The sequence below is a fragment of the Falco peregrinus genome, chromosome 3, assembly GCF_023634155.1.
Source record: "Falco peregrinus isolate bFalPer1 chromosome 3, bFalPer1.pri, whole genome shotgun sequence".
Classification (NCBI taxonomy): domain Eukaryota; kingdom Metazoa; phylum Chordata; class Aves; order Falconiformes; family Falconidae; genus Falco; species Falco peregrinus.
In genome coordinates, this window is record NC_073723.1 from 53,644,148 (window position 1) to 53,664,355 (window position 20,208).

General features: G+C 45.8%; 1 protein-coding gene across 2 annotated transcripts; it reads left to right on the top strand.

The window, feature by feature from the left end:
• The first annotated feature begins 8,207 nt into the window (after window positions 1–8,207).
• On the top strand, window positions 8,208–20,167 carry LOC114011063 (uncharacterized). 2 transcript variants are annotated; one of them, XM_027780997.2, is made up of 3 exons: window positions 8,210–8,425; window positions 8,511–8,618; window positions 18,031–20,167. In XM_027780997.2, exons 1-3 carry the CDS (start codon window positions 8,414–8,416, stop codon window positions 18,664–18,666), a joined length of 756 nt encoding a protein of 251 aa, XP_027636798.2. In that variant the 5' UTR covers window positions 8,210–8,413; the 3' UTR covers window positions 18,667–20,167. The 2 variants fall into 2 exon arrangements, 1 of the variants encoding a protein (XP_027636798.2); XR_003552805.2 differs by lacking the exon at window positions 18,031–20,167 and adding an exon at window positions 9,682–9,919 and having other exon boundaries at window positions 8,208–8,618.
• Window positions 20,168–20,208: the final 41 nt, after the last annotated feature.

A 20,208-nucleotide genomic window follows, 5' to 3' on the forward strand; every position in this document is an offset into this window, starting at 1 on the left:
ATGGACGGTATTCTCCAGTGGCTTGCATGCCTTCAGGCTGCTTTATACAGTTGTTCTCTTTAGGCAAAGTTGGTTTTTGAAAAAAAATCTATATTACAGTCATCTCCTAAACTGGGATCAAAGTGCGCTTTGCACTTACAGCAAAGCAGGCTGATATGTAGTAGGTAGCAATCTACACTCACTTTGCATGCACATAAAAGTCAATGCAAGTGCCCAGCATTACAAATCACACTGCAATCTCGTGTTTGTGGCTTGTATTCAGGTCTTGGAAAGGTAAATACTGCTCTTAGATTTGTGCATCAACACTTGACTTCATTGTTTTGCTCTCTGTGTTTGTAAATATTTCTCTGAAGCTGCAAAGCTTTGTATGTCAGGAAGAGAATTATCTGTATTGAAGTGCAAGTAGGCTGTCCTGTCACTTGCTGTCAGCTGTTTTTCAAGGAAACAATACCAAGGAGGTGATGATATTGGCACCTGCCTGCATGTGAAGTTGCTCTCCTGTGGCAGAATGACTTAAAAAAAAAATTATTTTTCATAGGTTTTCCTGCAAGGTAACGGTTTCTGAAAAATCAGGTCTACAGGGATAGTACCTTTCAGCTGTCCATATTATCTGTTTTACTTTCCTCTTTTATAACATTTGACAGCTGTTTTTTAAAGTGAATAAGGCGCATGGAAAATTCTAACCCCAAACATGATTTTTTTTCCCCTGTCCTGCATTTGCTGCTTTTTTTCAACTCTCACCATCCCATACATAGCCTAGATAGGGATCGTTTGACTATCGGCAGCAGCACCCTTCTAAAGGGAAATTAGACTTTGTGTGTTCGTGAATCCCCATTCACACATTTTGCAGATAACTAGATTATTTCTGTAAGTTCTAAGGTACAAGTGGATTCAGAAACAAGGTAAAAAAAAAATAGTAGTCTTTGTTATATCTCTGATCTAGAAGGCCATGGAGTATCTAGAATTTACACAAATTCCGTCCCATGTGAACCTAATTTAAAATTACTATAGCCTAGTCAAACAAATGCTGGCTAGATCTTTCTCCTTCTGGTATCAGCCTCAACCTGTTAGCACAATATGCTAGTGTTTTCCATAAAATGTACAGGAGGGCTCAGGAATTTGAAACAGCTGCCTAAGAAGAATGATTCCCCCTTGGTGGAGAATCAAAACATGCGACTGTGAGACGGAAAAGGAGAAAGGCGATGGGTAACTGCTGAGCAACCAGTAAGTGCTGACTGACTGTTGTCTGTCTATTGTTGTTAAACTATTTTTGTGCAATGGGAGTCTGAAGCTTACCAACTGAGTAACTTATCCCAGATTAAAAAAATATGGAAACGTGAGGTGACAAGGAGCTGAGCACTGAGGAGTAAGTGTGGCTGGGAAAACCCTAGAACTTCTGTAGGAGTAGGGAGCCTGCCATGAAGAGCAGGAAACAGGGAAGCTCCCAGAGACTCCTGGCAGGATGCCTGCCACAAGGAAGGCAATGCAACACAGAGCCTTAGCACAGAGCAATAGCATAAAAGCCTGACTGTAAGAAAAGAGTAAACAGAGTCACTGAAAACTCCTCAGAAAGAGATATTTAGGAATCCTGGTGTGGAAGAAACAGAAGGGTTACATAGCTAATGCAGTGATAACATAAAGCTGTTTAGGGGCTAGGGGACACAAAACCGAGAAGAGAGGGTGATCGCCCAGCGTTACAGGGTGGTTAGGGGGTGGGAGAAGAGGATGGCAAAGTCCCTGGTGTGCAAAGTCGTCTCAGCCTTATGGAAGCCAAGAAGTATGAGACCCCCAGTTATGGAAAAAATTAGATAATCCTCAAATATGAAAATTCTTTAAGGCTTATCTGAACTCCAAATCAGTTGAAGTTCATCTCCAAGGAATTAGAATTAATGCCTATTTTTAATGAAAGCATGTTCCCTGCTTGGAAGCATTACAGTGTTCAGGTCAAGAACAAACATGTCCTGCTAATACTCTTGTTTGTGTCAAGGATTTTTCCAACTGCACTACAGTATTTTTCCCTCTCTTCCACGTAGTCTCACACACTTACACTTGTTTTACATAGATAAGCTCCTTATTCTCTGCTCTATTTCCCTCTATTTGATTTTGTTTAGAAAGCCAACTGCTTCTACATGACAAAATGCTCAGACAAGCTGGAATATCTGACTTTTACCATAAAAACCTGTAAGCTTCTTCTGTGACGCTGGAGTGAAAGGGGCTGATAGATGAGTAAACTGTTCAGTAATCTGAATAGATTTCCCTAGTACTTTCCAAAGAATTAATGAATTCCTGAGCTCTGAAAAAAATCCTTTCTGTAGTACAGAGACCTGAATGTGACACCCTCTCTCACTTTTCTGGAGTAACATTCCATAGGGATTTACAGAAAAAGACCTGAGATTTACCTCTTGAAAGAAGTTTGCTTGAATTTTCTGAACTGGAGTCAAGAACTCTCTGAGTTTTACTCCCGGTGCCTGCCAGCTGAGTTGCTGTGGCAGAGCTCTGGCACATCAACGAGTGCTCAGGGAAGTACTGCTGAAGCCAGGGAGAGATTTTCTGTTGATTTCACTATTTGCTAATTATGTAACATTTTCCCTCTCTGCAGAACCAGGGATAATACTTTTCTAATTAAAAAATGTGCTCAGCGAGGTTCATGTTTGAGCTTGAATTTCAATTTGTAAAGAATTGCATTTAGGAATAGCGTCATTTCAGGTGTGCGGTATGCATGGGTTTGTCAGCCTGCTGCCCCTTTTGATTTTCAATGACGAGTATGTCTGTGTTTAGTTTTAATAGTCATTCTCAAATTTCTTTGTTCATAGGACTAACACTGGCTATTTTAATGGACAGTAACACCACTGATATTAAACAGAAAAATAAGAAAATCATCCTTACCTTGTAATCTGTATCAAATCCTGTTAATCTGAAAATTAGGAAGTGTGCACTGTTAACAAAAAATTTAGAAGACAGATGGAATGGGTTGGCCTTCAGGTGTAAAATCTCAGAGTTTGGTCATTTCAAGGTTATGTCCAGAAGCATTCTGGGACATAGCCCAAAAAGAAGAAACATCTAAATAGGTGATTGTTGCTTTGGGGCATTTGTAATGTATGAATTCACCTGGCACCTGCTCATCGCAGCAGGCTTTTGGTCTGAAGTGCTTAAACTCCAAGGTCACTGGGCACTGATCACTACGAGGTACTACTTAAGTAGCTGCCCCCATAGTCCCTGTAATCCCTGTAAAACAAACTTCTGTTCTTCATCTTTAATACATATTCATGCCTACGTACTAATCCATCAGTCTAGACAAGTGACCCCAAATCAATCTATACACAAAGCTAACTGAATAACCTTGTGCCAGCCCTGATGTCTTAACCTTTCCTATTGCTGAAAGATGCTTGGAACTTGCCATAAGATCAATGTCTTTAAAGGTCAATTTCTTTGTTAACAAAACAATTAGATAGTTTGGGGTTTAAATTTATTTCTCATCCCCTTCTTACAGTAAAAGGTACACAGTAAATCTACATGATGCAAATGTTTCTGATAGCAAAAAGCATTTAACAGAGGCTGTGATTTTCTTAGGGTCTTGACTCGGGTCTTTTGGCAGTGTATGGTGTTTTATAAGGGAATATCCATAAATTCTCAGTTTATTCTCAGTGGACTGCAGATGTCAAATGAATAATTATAGTAGACATGACAATGAAAATCTTCCCCTAGCTTTTGTGACCATTAAAAAGATTCTGTAGGGTTAAATTATAATCTTGTCTTAGGTTATATATGTATTTGCTAAAGTTATTGCAGCTGTGTACTTTGCTCAGCATCTTGCTGTTCAAGATTGTAAAATGCTGAGTGTAAGGCACTTCATTCTGGTACCTGAATGCAAATAGGTGTGTGGAAATGCCTGTTTTTCCATTATGCAGGGCCAGCTGAGTAGTCTCTTCAAAAGCTTCTTCAAATTTGCACAAGGCCAAATTAGCCATTGGTTAATGGCTAACTACCTTATAATGTCATTTAAATTACTCAATTCTTTCTTTAGTGGAGATCAGTATATGTAGATCACCATATGGACTCATCTGGATGCAGCCTGTATGTGAACTGTCATTAGAGTGCCCGTGTGTGAGTGCCTTTACATGCTGTCATGTTCCCTGGGCTGCCCAGTCCCTCTGTCCCTCCTGCCCATCTGCCCCACCTCGGGATGAGATCCCCATCTGCCCTGGAATAAAATCCACAGGGCACGCTGTTGAGCGGGAGGTTCGCCAGCTGCAGTGACAGTCACACATCTATGCCTTTCTTTTTATGAACTGAACCGGCGCCTGCTTCCTGCCAAAAGCTCTGAGGAAATGCTGCACTAATCATTTTATCTCATAAACAGCGTTCCTGTATCTACCGAGGGCTTCACCGAACTTTTGCATCAGCTTCCAAGCACATTTACCAGTGTCACTGGTCTGGCAAAAACAAACGTGTAAGGCATGAAAATGGATCTGGAAGGAAACAGCCTTGTATCTTTTGAGGGATAGAAAGAAAAAGGTGTCTGGAAAGGGCAGGGCCAGGGCAGATTATGATTTTTATGTACAGTAACATCCAGATTTCCTTTTTTTTTTAGTCTTTTTGCTCTTCCTCAACTTTTAAGAACACGAATGAAGCCCACTACAACATTTCAAGGACAAAAACTGATGAAGAAGGGCTGGACACTTCTATGTTGCGGAAGCAGCAGCGTGATGCATAAGCAGAAGAAAAGAGATAACAGCTATTGTAGACCAGCCATTGCTCTTAGACTGGTGTAGCTGAGCCAAAAGCTGCTGCTGATTATACCCGTAGTAGATGTGAAGCTAACTCCATGGGCAAGGTGGGAAATAGATGGTGGAGACATGCTATATAACGTATGAGTAGTTCTGAGATTCCTAGTGCTTCTCACCAGATTGCCAGTAAATTGAGCTAGTTTTCTACTTCATGGGATGAAAATAACTTGTACACTTTGAAATGCTGTGGGTTACATGAGTCAACAGGGGATTAACTAGCAGTCATGTCCTGATATATTGTAAGGGAAAATCTAGCTTGTGTATGTTTTCACATATGTAAATACACAAACTCTCCAGTATGCATTCTGTATGAAGTGCTGTCTGCCTTACATTAATTGCAAACGCAAATTGCTGCTTTAGATGGATGAACAAAGGCAACATGTATACTTTTCCCTGATTAAGCCTTTGTGGTTATAACCCCCTTTACCTACTGCTAGCCAAGCTGAGAGACTAAATTCTGATCATTTCACAGGAACATGCTCAGGTTTATAGAGTGCAGGCTTGTGAATAGTTAGTGCAACATTTGCTGTGGATAAAAATAGCAGTTTCTTTGCTCACTGTCTCTGAACATAGGATCAGAGCAACTCTTGTAGCACAAAAATAGAATATATATCAGCTGAGACTTCAACTTAACTGTATGTATGGCCGTTGTGCCGCTGCTCTGTATCTACAGTCACAGCTATTATGAAATCTGCTTTTTGCAGTTGGGGTGTGTGTTCTATTCCTGCCCTGTGTCTGTGTATGTTCTTCCTGGGGAACATACAGTTTCTCTTTTTTGGTCTGCATAGTATACAGACCCAACATACCATTGCTGAGAAACTGTTCAGTCATAGGACTGTTCAGGACTTGCTCTGCATTCAAGGATGCTTTTTTAATAACAATAACAAAGCAGAGGCCTGCTGTGTGTTTAGGATGAGATCAAGCAGAAAAACAGCCACCCTATCCAGCAGATCCTCTATGTGTTCATGCAGTATGTAGTGTCCAGGGGGTGAAACAGTAGCTGGCTTACAGCAGCCAGTCAGATCTCTGCTATAGATAGGAGAAAAGATGTATACCTGTATGCTTGTCAGAGAGGTAGGAAGTTTTGAGTTCCTCAGTCCAACAGCTTGTTTATAAACCTAGAGTCCACACAGTGATTTTAAATATTGTGCAAAAAAACAGTGTGCAAAGTGGAGTGATCCACAGTGCTGGATGAGCATGGAGGTCTTGCGGGATTATTCCCACTACCCGCTGTCATGGGCTATGGAGGTCTCAAGCAACTTTCTATGATGGCTCATTTTCCTTGCTCGCAGCAATTCAAGCTAATAGCAGAACTGTCCAAAGGATCCCTTGATGCTGGATATTTGTCCACTGAATGCTATACACCAATGACCTAACTTCAGTATAAGCCCACAGGTCCTTCATATTCAGGCAATTAATCTAAACTCTTCTCCTTGCTTGGCTCTAAAATCTATAAATTCTATAATGCAGGTTATGCTGTAGAATGTAGCAGTAAAACATGTCTAGGTTGTGTTTTAATTTTTGGGACATTTTTTTTCCTCCTGAGGCTGTTCGGGTTTTTCAAATCTCTGAGGAATTCAGTGTTACTTGACTAAAGTAATCCAAGAAAATCTGGAATCCTTATGGTATGAACTGTGATTGTTGCACCGACCCTTCTAACAGCAGTTCTCAGACCAGAGCTCATGGACCGCTCCTGCTCCTCATCACCCCAGCATTCATGCAGAGCTAATCTGGGTGGCTGCATGAGGTCTCCTGCCCAAAGGCACCTGCCTGGTAGTGCCTTCCCTGTTTATAGGGCAGCACTACAGTCCCTTCAGTACTACATGATGCAACGCACAGCATCCCACATCCTCCTGAAACTGCACCACAGCCCATAATACTGGAGCCACTGGAAACCAGCTTAGGGAAATATGTACTGGTAGACTAAATTAATTTAATCCTCTTCAACTTTGTGATTTTCCCATCAAAGCATGTTTCAAAGGAATTTTAATCCCCTTTCATATAGGTTAGAGAAGGCGTTGAGGGTAGCAGCTTGTCCCATACCTAGCAGAATAGTTACCACTCTGTATGTTCACATACTACCGCTAACTCTCAAGTGTGGCCAAATAAAGAAGTCCTTAGGATCAGTTGGATACCTCAAATTGCTTTGGAATGTCAGATCAAAATCCTTATCCACTCTTGCTAATTAGCATTCTCCCCCAGCAGAGCACAAAAGGCTTGTGTGCTCTGGATGATTTTCTTTGTTCTGCTTTCCTTCATGCAATTTAGAAGGTTTCCTCTGTCCTCAGTATTAGACTTCTCTACACTATTGGGTTCTACTTTGTACTGATGATTTCCCACAAGCTTGACATCGTTTGCTGTTGAGCTCCTGGTGACAGGGAAAATGTAAATTTTAGCTTTTCCTTTAAAGATGTTACTCAGCAAGTAGGAGCTTTAGTCTTTGAGAAATGATGAAAGAAGCATAGCCTGAGATGGGCAAACCAGCAAATAACTTCAGCCCATGACTGTTATCTGGGGAATATTTGACTATAGACAAGATTGTAGCTGTGTTATTAGTATCAGCTTGATGAGTCTATTGAAGTTCCTCTGCAAATATGAAAAGTCACATAAAAAGAGGGACACATACTAATTTTGGTCCTTCTTTGTACTGTTACGTGAAGAGGGCTGTAACTAGCAGGCAAAGTGTGTACTTGCTAGTCACACTCCGTCAGGCAGTTTTGGTTTTTTTTAAATACAGGGCTGGCATGCAGGAGAAACTCAGTGCATGAAAACACTGAGCTATACGTGACTTATGAGACTTTCCCCCCCGGCTTTGCCTGAAGTGGGATGCACAACTGCATGCTGCATACACACACCTGGCTTGTGGATGGTGGGTTTACCTCCCACAGAGGTCCATAAGTACTCTAGTAGCATCTACCAACACAGGTGTAATTGCTTTGAGAAACCACCCCCTGGACTCTTTTGAAAGCCAGAACTCCTCTGGCTGTTCCTTTCACTCAACCACCCAAAAAAGTACAGGAGAGGTAGCAGAATGCCCTGTTCTGTATTTCCCCTTCGCCTGCCTATCAGCTCCTTCCCGAGGGGACCTTGTCCTGTGGCCCATGGCAGGGCACCCAGTGGTGGTGGAGCTCTGCAGCCCCCTTGGCCAGAGCCATGCCACCACAGTTGGTTTGGCCTAGGAATGAATGGCTCCAGCAACTTGGAGCGGAGTCATGTCGTGGTACAAAGTGACTCTGTTAAACGGGGTTCATGGGTCTGGCATAGACAGGTCTTAACTGCTCAGTGTCAGAGCAAAACCTTACTGTAAAAATCAGAAAACCCCGTGTCCTTGGCTGAAGATAACCAAACACAGCAAAGCAAGGTTAATCCTTTTAAAATGTAAATATTAAATTAAACACTGGTTTTAACAGCACCCTTGGGTCTGTTGCCCTTTGGCTGGAATTCCTCCCCTCTCTCCCCTGCAGCTGGGCAGCACTGCTGGGATGGGAGTCCATTCCTTCCACAGCCTAGGGAACAAGTTGCTTAAGGTGGGAGGAAGCTGTTGCTGCTGGAGTCTTGTCTCTGAAGATCGTGACACCTGCAAATAAAAAGGCATCCAAGCTGGACTGTGGGGGAGAATCTGCTGCATGGCAAGAAGGGTGTGCAGTCCTACCACCGAGATGTGGCTGAGCCTAGCTGTCAAGCAACATATAGCATGTCTTTTAACTGCCTCTCTGCCCCCAGATTCATAGCAACATTACAAAAGATGATGGTTTGGCTGCTCCAGACGCTTTAGTTAAAAAGCACAGGAAAAGGAAAAAAGGGAAGAAGAAGAAGAAGAAAGAAAAAAAGGTAAGAAGGAGATGGAAAAAAGAGGCTGAGATGTAAAGAGCATGGTGGTAGGCATCTAAATCTGACACTTTCTGTGATCATGAAAATAGCTGAACCTAGGACAGGGCTGAGGTAGGCTGGCACTCTGTCAGGTGCAGTGTCCCTCAGAGACAGGATGGTGAAGGCCAGTGGCTCTGGGCTGGGATCATTGCAGTAGGGTAACACCCTCCTGCACTATTCTCTGAGCATCTCTGTGGCACTATGGATGCCCAAAATGGTGTAATGACTGTTGTTCTTACCCACCAGTTAAGAGTAATTTCCAGTGCAGCAGTTTTGGCCCACTGGTCCCTTCTTCCACATTCCTCCTGCTTATGGCATATGATCTTAATGCAGTCCGTGGACCTATTTGTTTGGATTAATCCTGTGTTTCTGTGAGTAAAGTTTGCTAATGCTTCTAAACAATTTTATTTGCCCAGCTGAGCTGGACTTTGGGCCATTCACTTGAAATTCAGACTTCTGCATAATAGTGCTGAACGACACAATCGAGCCAGTACCTGGAAAAACTGTTGTGCCTGCCCAGAGAGGGACCTTTTCTTCTCTCTGCTTAGCAAAGAGAGGAATTTTAAGTCACCCTGGCTTCCCATCCTGGGTTTGTAATTCTGTTGCTAAGTGGCAACAAAAGAAGATTATCGGATCACAGATTAACAGAAACCTCTATTCAGTGTGCTTGTGTAATTACACATTTCAGTTACTTATTTAAGAGCTGATTTTTAGCTGCCGTGCTCCTACCCCACCCTCACCCCTCCACAGATCTGTTCCCCTCAGGGTCCTGAAGAACTAGCCTTTCCTTTCCATGCTCAGCCTCTGCACCCGGGGTGGCTCTGCCAACTAGGGTACCCCGGGGGTCTCCGCTCTTAGGGGGATCTCAGAAATTCAAGTCCCTACCCTAGTCCTTCTGAATGGTTTACTTTGGGACAAAGCAGGAAAGAGTGTATAAAGCGGTTTAGATAGTTCAGATGTTTCAGAGGTCACCCATTTGCCTCCTTCATTGAGAAATTCCCTGTTGCTTTTTCACTTTTCCCAGCCAGCACAGTTCCAGTCTCTCAAGCAAAAGTAGTCAAGCAGCTTTAGAAAGTAGAAGAAGAAAAAAATGTGAGTGTTCAAGATAATTATTAAATGATAAGGGTGAACCTCTGGCAGAAATTGCTTAGAGTGAGGTTTGAGAGGGAACCAGTGAAAAAGGCAAGGAAAAATCAGGAAACATCCTAGCTGGCCAGTGTCAGGGATGCAGACAGAAAGGGAGTCTGGGAAGGAGATGTAGTCTGTCAGCTGGGAGGAGGGGATGTGCAGCATGTGCATTCACAGAAGCACGAGGAGCAAAGACCTCTTCATGTGGGAAACCAGTTTACATTATTTTAAGCAGAAAAGCTGCACCGAGTTGAACCATGCAAGGAAGAGGAGGCAGAAAGAAGGGCAGAGCTGTGCCGGGACACATCCCTGGGGCCAAGGGGGAGGAAGGAATGTGAGCTGAGAATTTAATAAGGATAGGGAAGGGGAGGAGAAGAATTCCCCGGCTAAAAAGGAAGTAAAAGTTAGGATTGGCATGGAGGGATGGTAAGAAACTGGAGCTGCAAAAAGAACAGAAGGGAAGAATGTGTGGAGAGAGGTAAACAAAAGGATACACTTTCAGGAGGTGACAGACACAGACTGTCATGCAAATGCAATACAGAAACAGAAAGTAGTAATATATAGAAAAGCAATTCTGTGGGCAGTTCAATATACCTGCTTTTTCAGGGGACTGGTATTTTCTATGTCTTTTATGCTTGAGTCTCCCAGGGAAGCAGTAACTCAAGAAAAAACAGGGCTGAAATAATATTTTCTGGGGCAGTCTCTGTGTTTTAAACTGTAGCTGACACTAAACGTGCTGCCCATGTGCTTGCTCAAGGCCCTGTGTTTGATGAACATCGTGCTTTACAGAGCCCCTTGAGAAGAAGACACTGGGTTTGGGGTTTTTTTTGTTTCAAATTTTAGAAGGAATGAATACTCATTGTCCTTTTTTCTGAAGAGCTTGTGTTATTCCCCTGTCACCCCACTCTGCCTTAGCCTTGCATGTAAGTTCTCTTTGGAGGTAATGGTGCAATTTTCAGATGGAACACTGTTTGCTAAGATCGGTTTTAGTTCAGTGGCCACAGCAGTGTAGCCGGTGCCTAGAGCAGTGAGTCCAAAAATGGAACTCCTCTTGCTGGGATGTGTTAATTCAGCTGATCAAACACAAGGCAAACATTCACTTTGCAATTCCTACCCCAGAAGAGATTTTTGCCTTGTATGTTATGGGTCTCTTTCAGACTCAAACAATCAGTTTTGATTTCTCTTCATCCTTAGCAGCAAGCTGCTGGAGGTGTTTTCTGCTCTTGTGGCTCTTGTGTTTTGGCACAGCAACCTGGATGACGACAGGAGGTCACTCCCTTTCTTTCCTTCCCATCTGAGTCCATTTGGATCTTCAGCTTGGAGACACAGGTTTTTTGGATTTCAATCTGAACAGGTGGCACTGACTTCATGACGGCAGTGCCCAGGGACTCCTCCAGAAGTAAGGGCCTGGGAGAGCTCACCATGTGGAGATGGTGGAAAGCAGGGGACCGGCACGTACTTCTGAGTGGTGATACGCCCAGCCTCTGCTTTTGAATGTTGCCCCCATGAGCAGTCTGCTTTTTTGGGGAAAAAAAGGTTTTGCCTAAGATCAGGTAGGACACTTTACCTGAAATCATTTTGTAAGGAAGAAAAATACCCTTCAAAAATAGAGAGCATTCTCTTTTCACTCTTACAGACATCCTACTGTTTTTGTGACTAGTCATCTGTGATCTAAACTCCATCTTTGACCAGAGTTACCAAACCTGAATTCTTTGCACCCATGAAAACTAAACTGCTAGGACTATGGCAGCCTTGCTATTTGTCAGAATATCCAGTTATGACACAGTGACTAATTTGTCTCTGACCTCGTGATTACATACATTTCCCTATATGACTGCTGTGATTAACATAGCAATTCCCATTAGAATTACACTTGCCTCTCATCCCAGGCTGAGCTCTGCTCAGAAGAAAAAGGAATTCCTGGACCCTCTGGTGGTGCCTTTGCCTGGATGCTGAGGAAACTACCAAGTGGAACCTGATGAAGCAAACATAATAGCGCCTTCATGGCAAATAGGCTCTAGTCTTGACCCTAGGTCGTCTAGTCTCCTCTTATGACTCTTCCAGCATAGTGGGATGGAAAGGGTGGACCACAAAAGAAAGAAGCACTGATAGAAGAAAAACAGCTTTCTGCAGAAAACCTACAAAGCAAGGAGAGAGAAAAGGGGTGGAAAATATACTGTGTTGCATAGCACATAACAAGACCGTTAGCTTTCTGAGGGAGGGGACATCTTCTGCTGTTCTGTGTAATTTTTTTTTTTTCTGGATCCCTTCTTAATTTTTGCTGTTAAAACTGTTATATCCATACTGGGTCTCTTTTCTAAAGGTGTCACTGCTCAGTTGTTCCTTTTGACTTAGGGTGACCATCATACAGAAACCACCGCACAGTGAACTGGGATGCTGGGACATCTTTTCCTCTCTGCCCCTGTAGCTTGAGTCACCGCCTGTAGAAGCCCAGCACGCCGGCGGAGTTCCCTGAGGTTAAACTCCTGCCAAGTTGAGAGGAGGAAGAGTGAAGGCAAGGGGGGCGGGGGGGGGGTCGCTCCCTGCTGGAGGCTCTGCTCTGGCATTACTGGGTGATAAGACCAGTAAGGGAAGGCAGTGCTCCCCCGGGATGACTCTCGGTGGCTGCAGAGCTGTAACCAGGCTGAGCAGCATATTCCTTTTCATTGCAAAGTGTGTCAAAGCTTCTGACAGAAAAATGCCGTCAAGTGTTGGCATGTTGCCAGAGAGCATCTTCTTTAAGAGATCAGTGACAAAGCTACAAAAATCATTATTCCTTGGATTTGTTACCTACACGAAAGGAAACATAAGAGAGAGGCTGTTTTGCAGCCCAGGATCTGGCTCTTTCTTCCCACGGGCCTCATGGAGCACAGCCGCTGACACTAACGCCCGAGAGGGCGCCTCGCTAACCGGACCGAAAACCTGACAGAGGCAACGGCGCCGGGGCGGCCTGCCGGCGGCGCGGCACTGCGGGGGTGCGTGCGGCCGCCTGCTGCCTGCCCGCTGCCCGCTGCCCGCCCATTGCTCACTGCCCGCTGCCCGCTGCCCGCTGCCCGCCCATTGCCCGCTGCCCGCTGCCCGCCCATTGCCCACTGCCCATTGCCCGCTGCCCGCTGCCCGCTGCCCGCCCATTGCCCACTGCCCGCTGCCCGCCCATTGCCCGCTGCCCGCTGCCCGCTGCCCGCTGCCCGCTGCCCGCCCATTGCCCGCTGCCCGCTGCCCACTGCCCGCTGCCCGCCCATTGCCCACTGCCCGCTGCCCGCTGCCCGCTGCCCGCCCATTGCCCACTGCCCGCTGCCCGCTGCCCGCCCGCTGCCCGCTGCCCGCTGCCCGCTGCCCGCTGCCCGCTGCCCGCTGCCCGCTGCCCGCGCCGTTGGGGTGCGGCGGCACCGCCCCAGCCCGCAGCCCCGGCCCGGCCGAGCCTCTCGCGGCGCCCCCGGTGTCCCCGGGCGGGAGGGCGCGGCGCGATCGCGGGCTGCCACCTGGCGGACTCCGCTACCCGCCGCGGGGCCGGCCACCGGCGCCGGGAAAATCCCTCTTTTCCGAGGGAGGGGCGGGCGGGGGAGCGGCCGCCCCGCTTTGCTCTGCGGAGGGGAAGGTTTAGTTTGGTGGTTCGGCGTCCAGAGAGGTGCCACCGCCCTGGTGCCCCCGGGGAGGCGGCTGGGCAGCGGCCGGCGATGGAGGTGATAAACCAGTTCCCAGTGGCACCAGGGCAAACGCCTGTCCATTCCCCGGCGCTGTGGTTCAGAGCCTTATCTGTTCTGGCAGGCGGAGCCAGCCGTAAAGAACTAAAAGTAATTCTGTCACTAAAACAAACGAATTAAAAAAAAAAAAAAAAAAGCAAAAAAAAAAAAGCAAAAAAAAAAAGCTTAAGGCAAATTTCCCTTCCCTTTGGAAGCCTGGATTTCTTTCCTAATGCTCCACAAACGCAATGCACCCGGATGGGTCAGATCCTGTCAGACTCCAGCTCCCCTAAACAAAAAAAGCGCCAGGTCTGCCGGATGAGTAGGCGGCACAGGGGAGTATTTCGATCCCTGTTGATCCTTTAATCTGGCTACAGAGCGCAGCGGGAAAAGGTGGATGTGGGAGAGAAACAAAGCGGGGTTATCTGAGGGGCAGGGCTTTTCAAAGGAGGCTCTCCCTGAAAAGAATCCTGGGGGTACTAACTGCTAATTTATTTGTGGTACAAATTCCATCCATTGCAGCAAACACTCCTCACAGATTATTTCTCTCTAACACACAGCAGATAACTTGGTAAACTCAGGCAGAGAGGTATGTTCAGCACATTCTCTTCCAGAAGCAGTTTTTAAAATAACAGCTTCTTTCCTTCTTCCATGCCATCACGTATTGTGTCACACTGTCCTTTTCTGCTAATCCCAAACTTCAGTTGATCCAATATATCAGCTTTCAGGAGCCTGAGATCGTTTTTGCAGCAGAACTTCAGTGCTCTGGAGCTTTCTACCTCAAATTATTTTCTTGCTCCTCACACCAAATCACATCAGGAATGTTCCTGTTCCATCCATCTGTGGCAAAAGCAGTATTCTTCTTGTTTTGTCATAGGACAGAATACTATACTCATCAGTGAAAAACCTGAATAGTATATCTGAAAAGTAAATACAGACACTTTGGGACAGCACCGCGTTCTGCCCTTCCTCTTGGATTTCCCACCGTGGCTGTAGAATTCCAGCTGTCCCCCCTCCCAGCGCCTTGCCTAGCCCCAGCCTGCTCGCTGGCAGGGCAACGTGCGAAGCAGACAAGGCCTTAATGCTTGTGCAAGCACTGTTCAGCAATAACTGACACGTCCCTGTGTTATCAACACTGGTTTGGTCACAAAGCCAAAATGGAGCACCTTAGGAGCTACTATGAAGAAAATTAACTCTATCCCAGCCAAAACCACTAGTGGGATGCCAGACTGCACTACAGGTTACCAGTGGGATTTGTAGGGAGGGGAACACAATAAAATGGTGAGATCTTTCGTAAATAATACACTGAAATCTCTCTTATAAGTGGGTTAATGGGGGCCTTGAACATTCAGGATTTTTTAGCAGAAAGCTTCATTAAATATCTCCTTTAACAGACTCCCTTAATCCTTGAATAGCTAACTATACTTCTCTACTGAACTGGATTAATTTAGGAGTCCAATTTTACTGTGGGTGTTTTCCTAGATCCTAATATTGTGTTATGCTCAGCAGGTGCAAAGTGTTTATGTCTTCTTTTAATTTTAAACCAGTTTGCAGGAGTTTTCTTGGATATGAAAGGAGGAGAACAACAACAGGAAGGGGTGAGGATTTAAAGGTAGCTGAGATTATTTTTTTCCTAGCTGTATGTTTCAAAAAAATGTGATTCAGAATGTCTCACAAGTATTTTGAGCTAATCTTATGAAGTAACATCAGTAGAATGAGGCACAGTTTGTAATGGTGGTTGCCTCTTTTCAAGTTGTAAGGGAAATTTTCATTAAGACCTGCATTCAGCTCTATCTCATCTTCCCGTTCTTTGAGAAGAGCATCCAAACTAGCAGCTTCAAGGGTGCTGTAAGGTCACTCTGCTTGGACTTGTTTCACATGGTATTAAATATTTAAATACTCATCAATTTGAAGAATAGGGATGCGAGAATGATCCTCCACCCCTTCTTCAGGACACATCCTTGAGATCCGCTCCAGCTGTTTACCTGCTGTTGTCTTCTGGGCTGCAGCTGCCCCAGTTGACAGCCATTTGTCCAAAGTGCAGTAAGATCAGCTACTAACTAATTCCACTAGCACCACCCATTAGGGTGGTATTTAACCTGGAAAAGGGTGTTTGGGGCATTTAGGGAGCCAGCAGACTTTTCGTCATTTTATACTAAGTCTAATTTGCTTGTTTGCTTTAAGAGATGCCTGAAAATTCTCCCACAGAACTCTGGATACGGTTTGGTTTGCTTGTGTTAGGGAAAAATACTTTATTCTAGTGAGGCAGAGTGTAGGGAGGAAGAATAGCCCATCTACAAGTTACCAGGACTGTGGAAATTTTTATGGATCTGTATTTCAGTTCTCCCAGATCTTGCTTGCAGGAACAAAACAAAGGTAGGATGGATGATAAGGAAGCTTTTCTTAAACAGGCTTATTATTTTGACAGTACCTCGCTGGGTTCCCAATTCAAAAGGAGTGTGAGAGGCTTTCCTTCTTCCCTGCTGTTGCAGAAGTCAGGCTTGCTGGCTACAGGACAAAAGTGTTAAGTCTACCACAGGATGATAAATCGCAAAACACGAGGGCCCTTGCACACAGAGCACATCTCCCGCTGCCAGCACTAGCTGTGTTCTCAGATGGGAGTTACAGCAGGTGTAATGCATCAGCCGGGAGACGTGATTTGGCTCCATCTAAGAGCTGATGCATAAATACATAATTCCTTCTACTTGGAAGCTCTGCTTTTAGTTTTCTTTTCTAGAAAGGATGAAAGGAGTAACTGGTAATGCTTGCAGACTAAAAATAAAAGAGAAAAAATATCTGCCTTACATCAGAGAGGCGATGCTGGGAGTTTTTCACAAGAGGAAGAAATCAAAGGAAGAAAGGAGGCCACCAGCTTGACCAGCGTGGGCGGCAAGAGGTGAGGAAGGCAACCAGCCAGGCTGGAGGTCACCCAGGGAGGCTATCACAGCCCAGCCCAGGGCCCTGCTGAAGCCTGTGCCCTCCTTCTGCCGAGTGCCATGTCACTACCACCAAGCTGCTCCCAGCAGCTCAGTGTCTATCACCATCCTGTGTCCCATACCTGCTCCCAGATACCCCATCCCCAGCAGGAGAAGGGTAGTTGGCTGCTTTGGGAGGCTGGTTTCAAGGCCTGAGGGAGACCTGTCAGTTGGTACCAGCCCTGTCCTCTCAAATCCTGCACTCCCCCAGGGTTTAAACTTTAGCCACGCTGCAAAGATCTTGGATAATCATTAGCCAGTGAATCAATGCAGTTTGTTGCTTAATCACTGGGAGGTAATACATCATCTCTGAGTTTTATTTGCTAGAGATAACAGATCTAAGAGAAATATTATGATGAAACATTTGAATCTTAGGTCAGAAACCAGCTTGAGGCTGAGGCGGGAGGGCTATAAACCCTCCCACCCCCAGCGCCCCGCAGAACAAACTGTTTGCCGTGAGGTTTTCCCCCCAGTGCATCCACAGCACCTTCTGGAGGCATTCTCACCATCCAACTGAAGACACTTTCTGTTCTATATTTCAAAGAAATGAGTTTCAGGGCAATTTTAAAACCAGTGCTAACACTTTGTACACGTATCTCAGTAACTGTAAGAAAATAATGAAGTAACTAGAAAGAACATCTGCACAGTGTGAATCTTCCTCTCTCCGGACTTCCCCAGCTAATACAGGGTAATGACAGAAGTTTCCCTCAACATATGACACATAAAAAAAATTACTTAGTATTAAATAAAAATGCAATTTTTAGCTGTGGCCCCCTACCCTTGTGCCCTTTTCATTACAGCCTCAGTGGCTCCATGAATGGGGAGCTGTAACAATGAGGATAACCTCCCCATATACCACCCCCATGCAACAGGGGAACAGGTACCCGGTCCTGCTCTGCCTCAAAATTACGTCTGCAACTTTGCCTACTTTGGTGTTTTTTTCCAGCTGTTGAAATAAAGACGTGGTGCAGTGAGAGAATGACATAGCCACTGGTGCCAGTTCTTGGTACACCTTATTTTGTCCGTATCCTCTGGGACTGCAAAACCCAAGATGCTCCAGCAGTTGGTACTGCCCAGAGTTAGCTGTCTTTGTGGCAGGCAGGCTGCCGAGAGCTGCGGACATGGTGATGCTCTGTGCGGCAGCCCCTGAAGTTAGATAAAAAAGCCCATTTTGGGAGCAGCTTTCAGGATCTATTCTGCATAACTTGCATTGCCCTCTATCCCCCTCTTGGGGTGGTGGTCCTGAGTTTGATTTTCAGCTGCCAGGGTGCTGAGCAATAGGATGTGCTGGGGAGACCTGATCACCTGCAATGCTGTATCCTGAGGCGAGGCCACCCAGAGAAACTGGGAGCTGGTGACTGCAAGGGCTTTGTGTGGTTCAAGGGTCACAACGGCTACGTTTGTGCAGTTGTTTCTTGGCAGAGACTCTCACTAGAGGGTCGGGGCACTGGACATGGCTTATCTGGCAGTCAGGGCCCTATCCTGCATCCGTTTTTTATTCAGGGATTGCGCTCTCTGCAAAGAAAGCAAAACACCCTGTCTCTCCTCCTCCAGTTATCTCCCTAATCTACTGTCCCTTTGCCTCAGGTGACTGCTGTGCTGCTCTCTCTTGACATCGAGCCTCTCCTGGATCATGCCAAGAGTTCTTCTTGTTCTGTATCCCGCCATCATCATAAGGGGATGCCTATGGAAGAAGGCCTTCACACCAGGAGTCTCAGCTATCAGCTTTTCCCAGAGTGGGGACCCCCCCGATGGCTTGCTTTTCTGTGCACTTGTGCCCTGAATCCATGCGAACTCTTTTTGTCATTTGCAGCAGCTTTTGTAACGGAGCGTGTGCTTCAGCTACAGGTGTGCACAGCAGGGCAGCAGACGTTGCCTGTTCTCACATGGAGCATCCCAGTCTGGGAGAGCAGTGGGTTCAAATCCCTCAAGGAAAGGCCAAAAACTCCTGGGCCCTCGGCCACGCTCTGCCCACACCCTCCCCAGCTACGACAGGGCAGAGTGCCGCCCCCACCAGTGGGCTGCAGCCCAGGCTGGCATCCGCAGGGCTGGGCTGTGTGCCAGCTGCGGTCCCTCAGCTCCCTCCATGCACAGCCCCTGGGCCAAAGCCTACATAGGCTCCGGTGGGCAGGGGCCACTTTGCCCGTCCCACCAAGAACAGGTCCCACAGGGGCCCTGCCCTGCAGCTTGGACTTTGCCAGCAAATTTTGCATGATGCGCTGAGCCCCTGCAGGACCTCAGGCACATAGGGGCTGGGCTTCCTAGCTTGTGTCCTACAAGACAGGCTCAAAAACTACTCCCAGCTGGCACTCTGACCCCTCGGGGACCCTGTTCAGCCCAGCCTTGTGTCCTCACATGCAAAAGCCGTTTGATACCCCCAGCTCACCTCCTGATTTTCACCCAAGTTGGTTCAGCTGGAGGAATGCGTTTGAAAGCCTCCACTGGTACCAGGCAGAGGCCAACTTTCCTGCCCACGAGGCGGGAAGGGCAGATGGTTGTCACTGTTTCGAGCTCATGGGGAGCTCAAAGGCCACCAGGGGAGAAGGGGCCAGTAAGGGAGACAGCCAGAGCCACTTGCTCTGCTACTGCAGCTCAAGAGGGAGTGATGCATTTTTGGAACACCTCAAGGCCATAAACGCTTATCATCGTTCTCCTGGGGAGAGCAGCTGATTTATTTAACTATTACAACCCTGATTTACAGCTGATAACCCTGACAAGCTTTAAGCCTTTGATGGTGGTTGATGGTCACATTCCCAGGAAAGAACAGAGCTTGGAAAAGACTGTCCTGTCTTGCAAAGCCTAACTTGGCTCCAAGCACACACCGAGGTCTGACAAAGGAAATCCTTTCTCGTGGGTGCTTGGGACAGGGACTCCCCTCACCCTCCTACTGGGGATGACTGCGCTGTCTTGCAGCAGCCTGGCTCATACTCGTGGAGTCTGCTGTACCTGGTGAGGATTCAGAGGAAACATAAATCATGGAAAAGCAGCATGGATACAGTCCCTGTCATGCTGGTATTTCAGCATAACTGCACTCTGTTATTTTTAGATAAGAAAATTACAGACTTCATTTTTACTTCTGAAAAGTCAGAATGAGGCATCTCTTGAAAAGATAAGTTTCTAGGGCTAGTCCTGGTCTCAGGGTTATCTGGTGGTCAGATGCTAACCAGGCATTTCCATTAGTTTGGGTTTGTACATTCCTTCCACCAGCCACCATCATTTACAAAACACAGTTCCATTAGAAGTGACTTTGTTAATCTGATTGATGTTCTGCCAGCATTAGCACATGCTGATAGCATCTGAAGTCTTGGTATAAGACCAAGCCAAATAATGGGGATTCACTCTTAATGGATCTATTCAAATAGACTCTTTACAGCACTAGCCAATCTGTGATAAAAGTTTTTATATAAACAATACGCAGGGAAGTCAGGATTTCTGTGACACGGTCCTGACTCTTACATAATCTTCTGGATGTTTTAACAACTATAAAACTGAGACAGTATTTTAAGCCATGTTGTTTTGATGTATAAACTCATTAGAAGACTGGACTCAAAGCCCAGTAAATCTGTGGACGGGATGCTGTTTTGCATCAATTCTTACAGAATTTAGTGTGCTACACCAGCAGGCAGAATTTACATTTTTTTCGGAATCTGTAAGTTAGCAGGACACTAACTTTTATTACATCTGCATCTTTCAGGTATTCCTTCAGGCTCTTTGGGAAATCCCAATCCTCATTCTATGTTTAAATTTATTTGCAGTAGGAAAGTT

What these genes read in the sequence shown, in the direction of transcription:
- LOC114011063 (XM_027780997.2), top strand. An exon ending in AGAAGAAGAAAGAAAAAAAG is followed by an intron (nt 8,619 to 18,030) that starts GTAAGAAGGAGA and finishes CCTTTGCCTCAG; the next exon opens with GTGACTGCTGTGCTGCTCTC.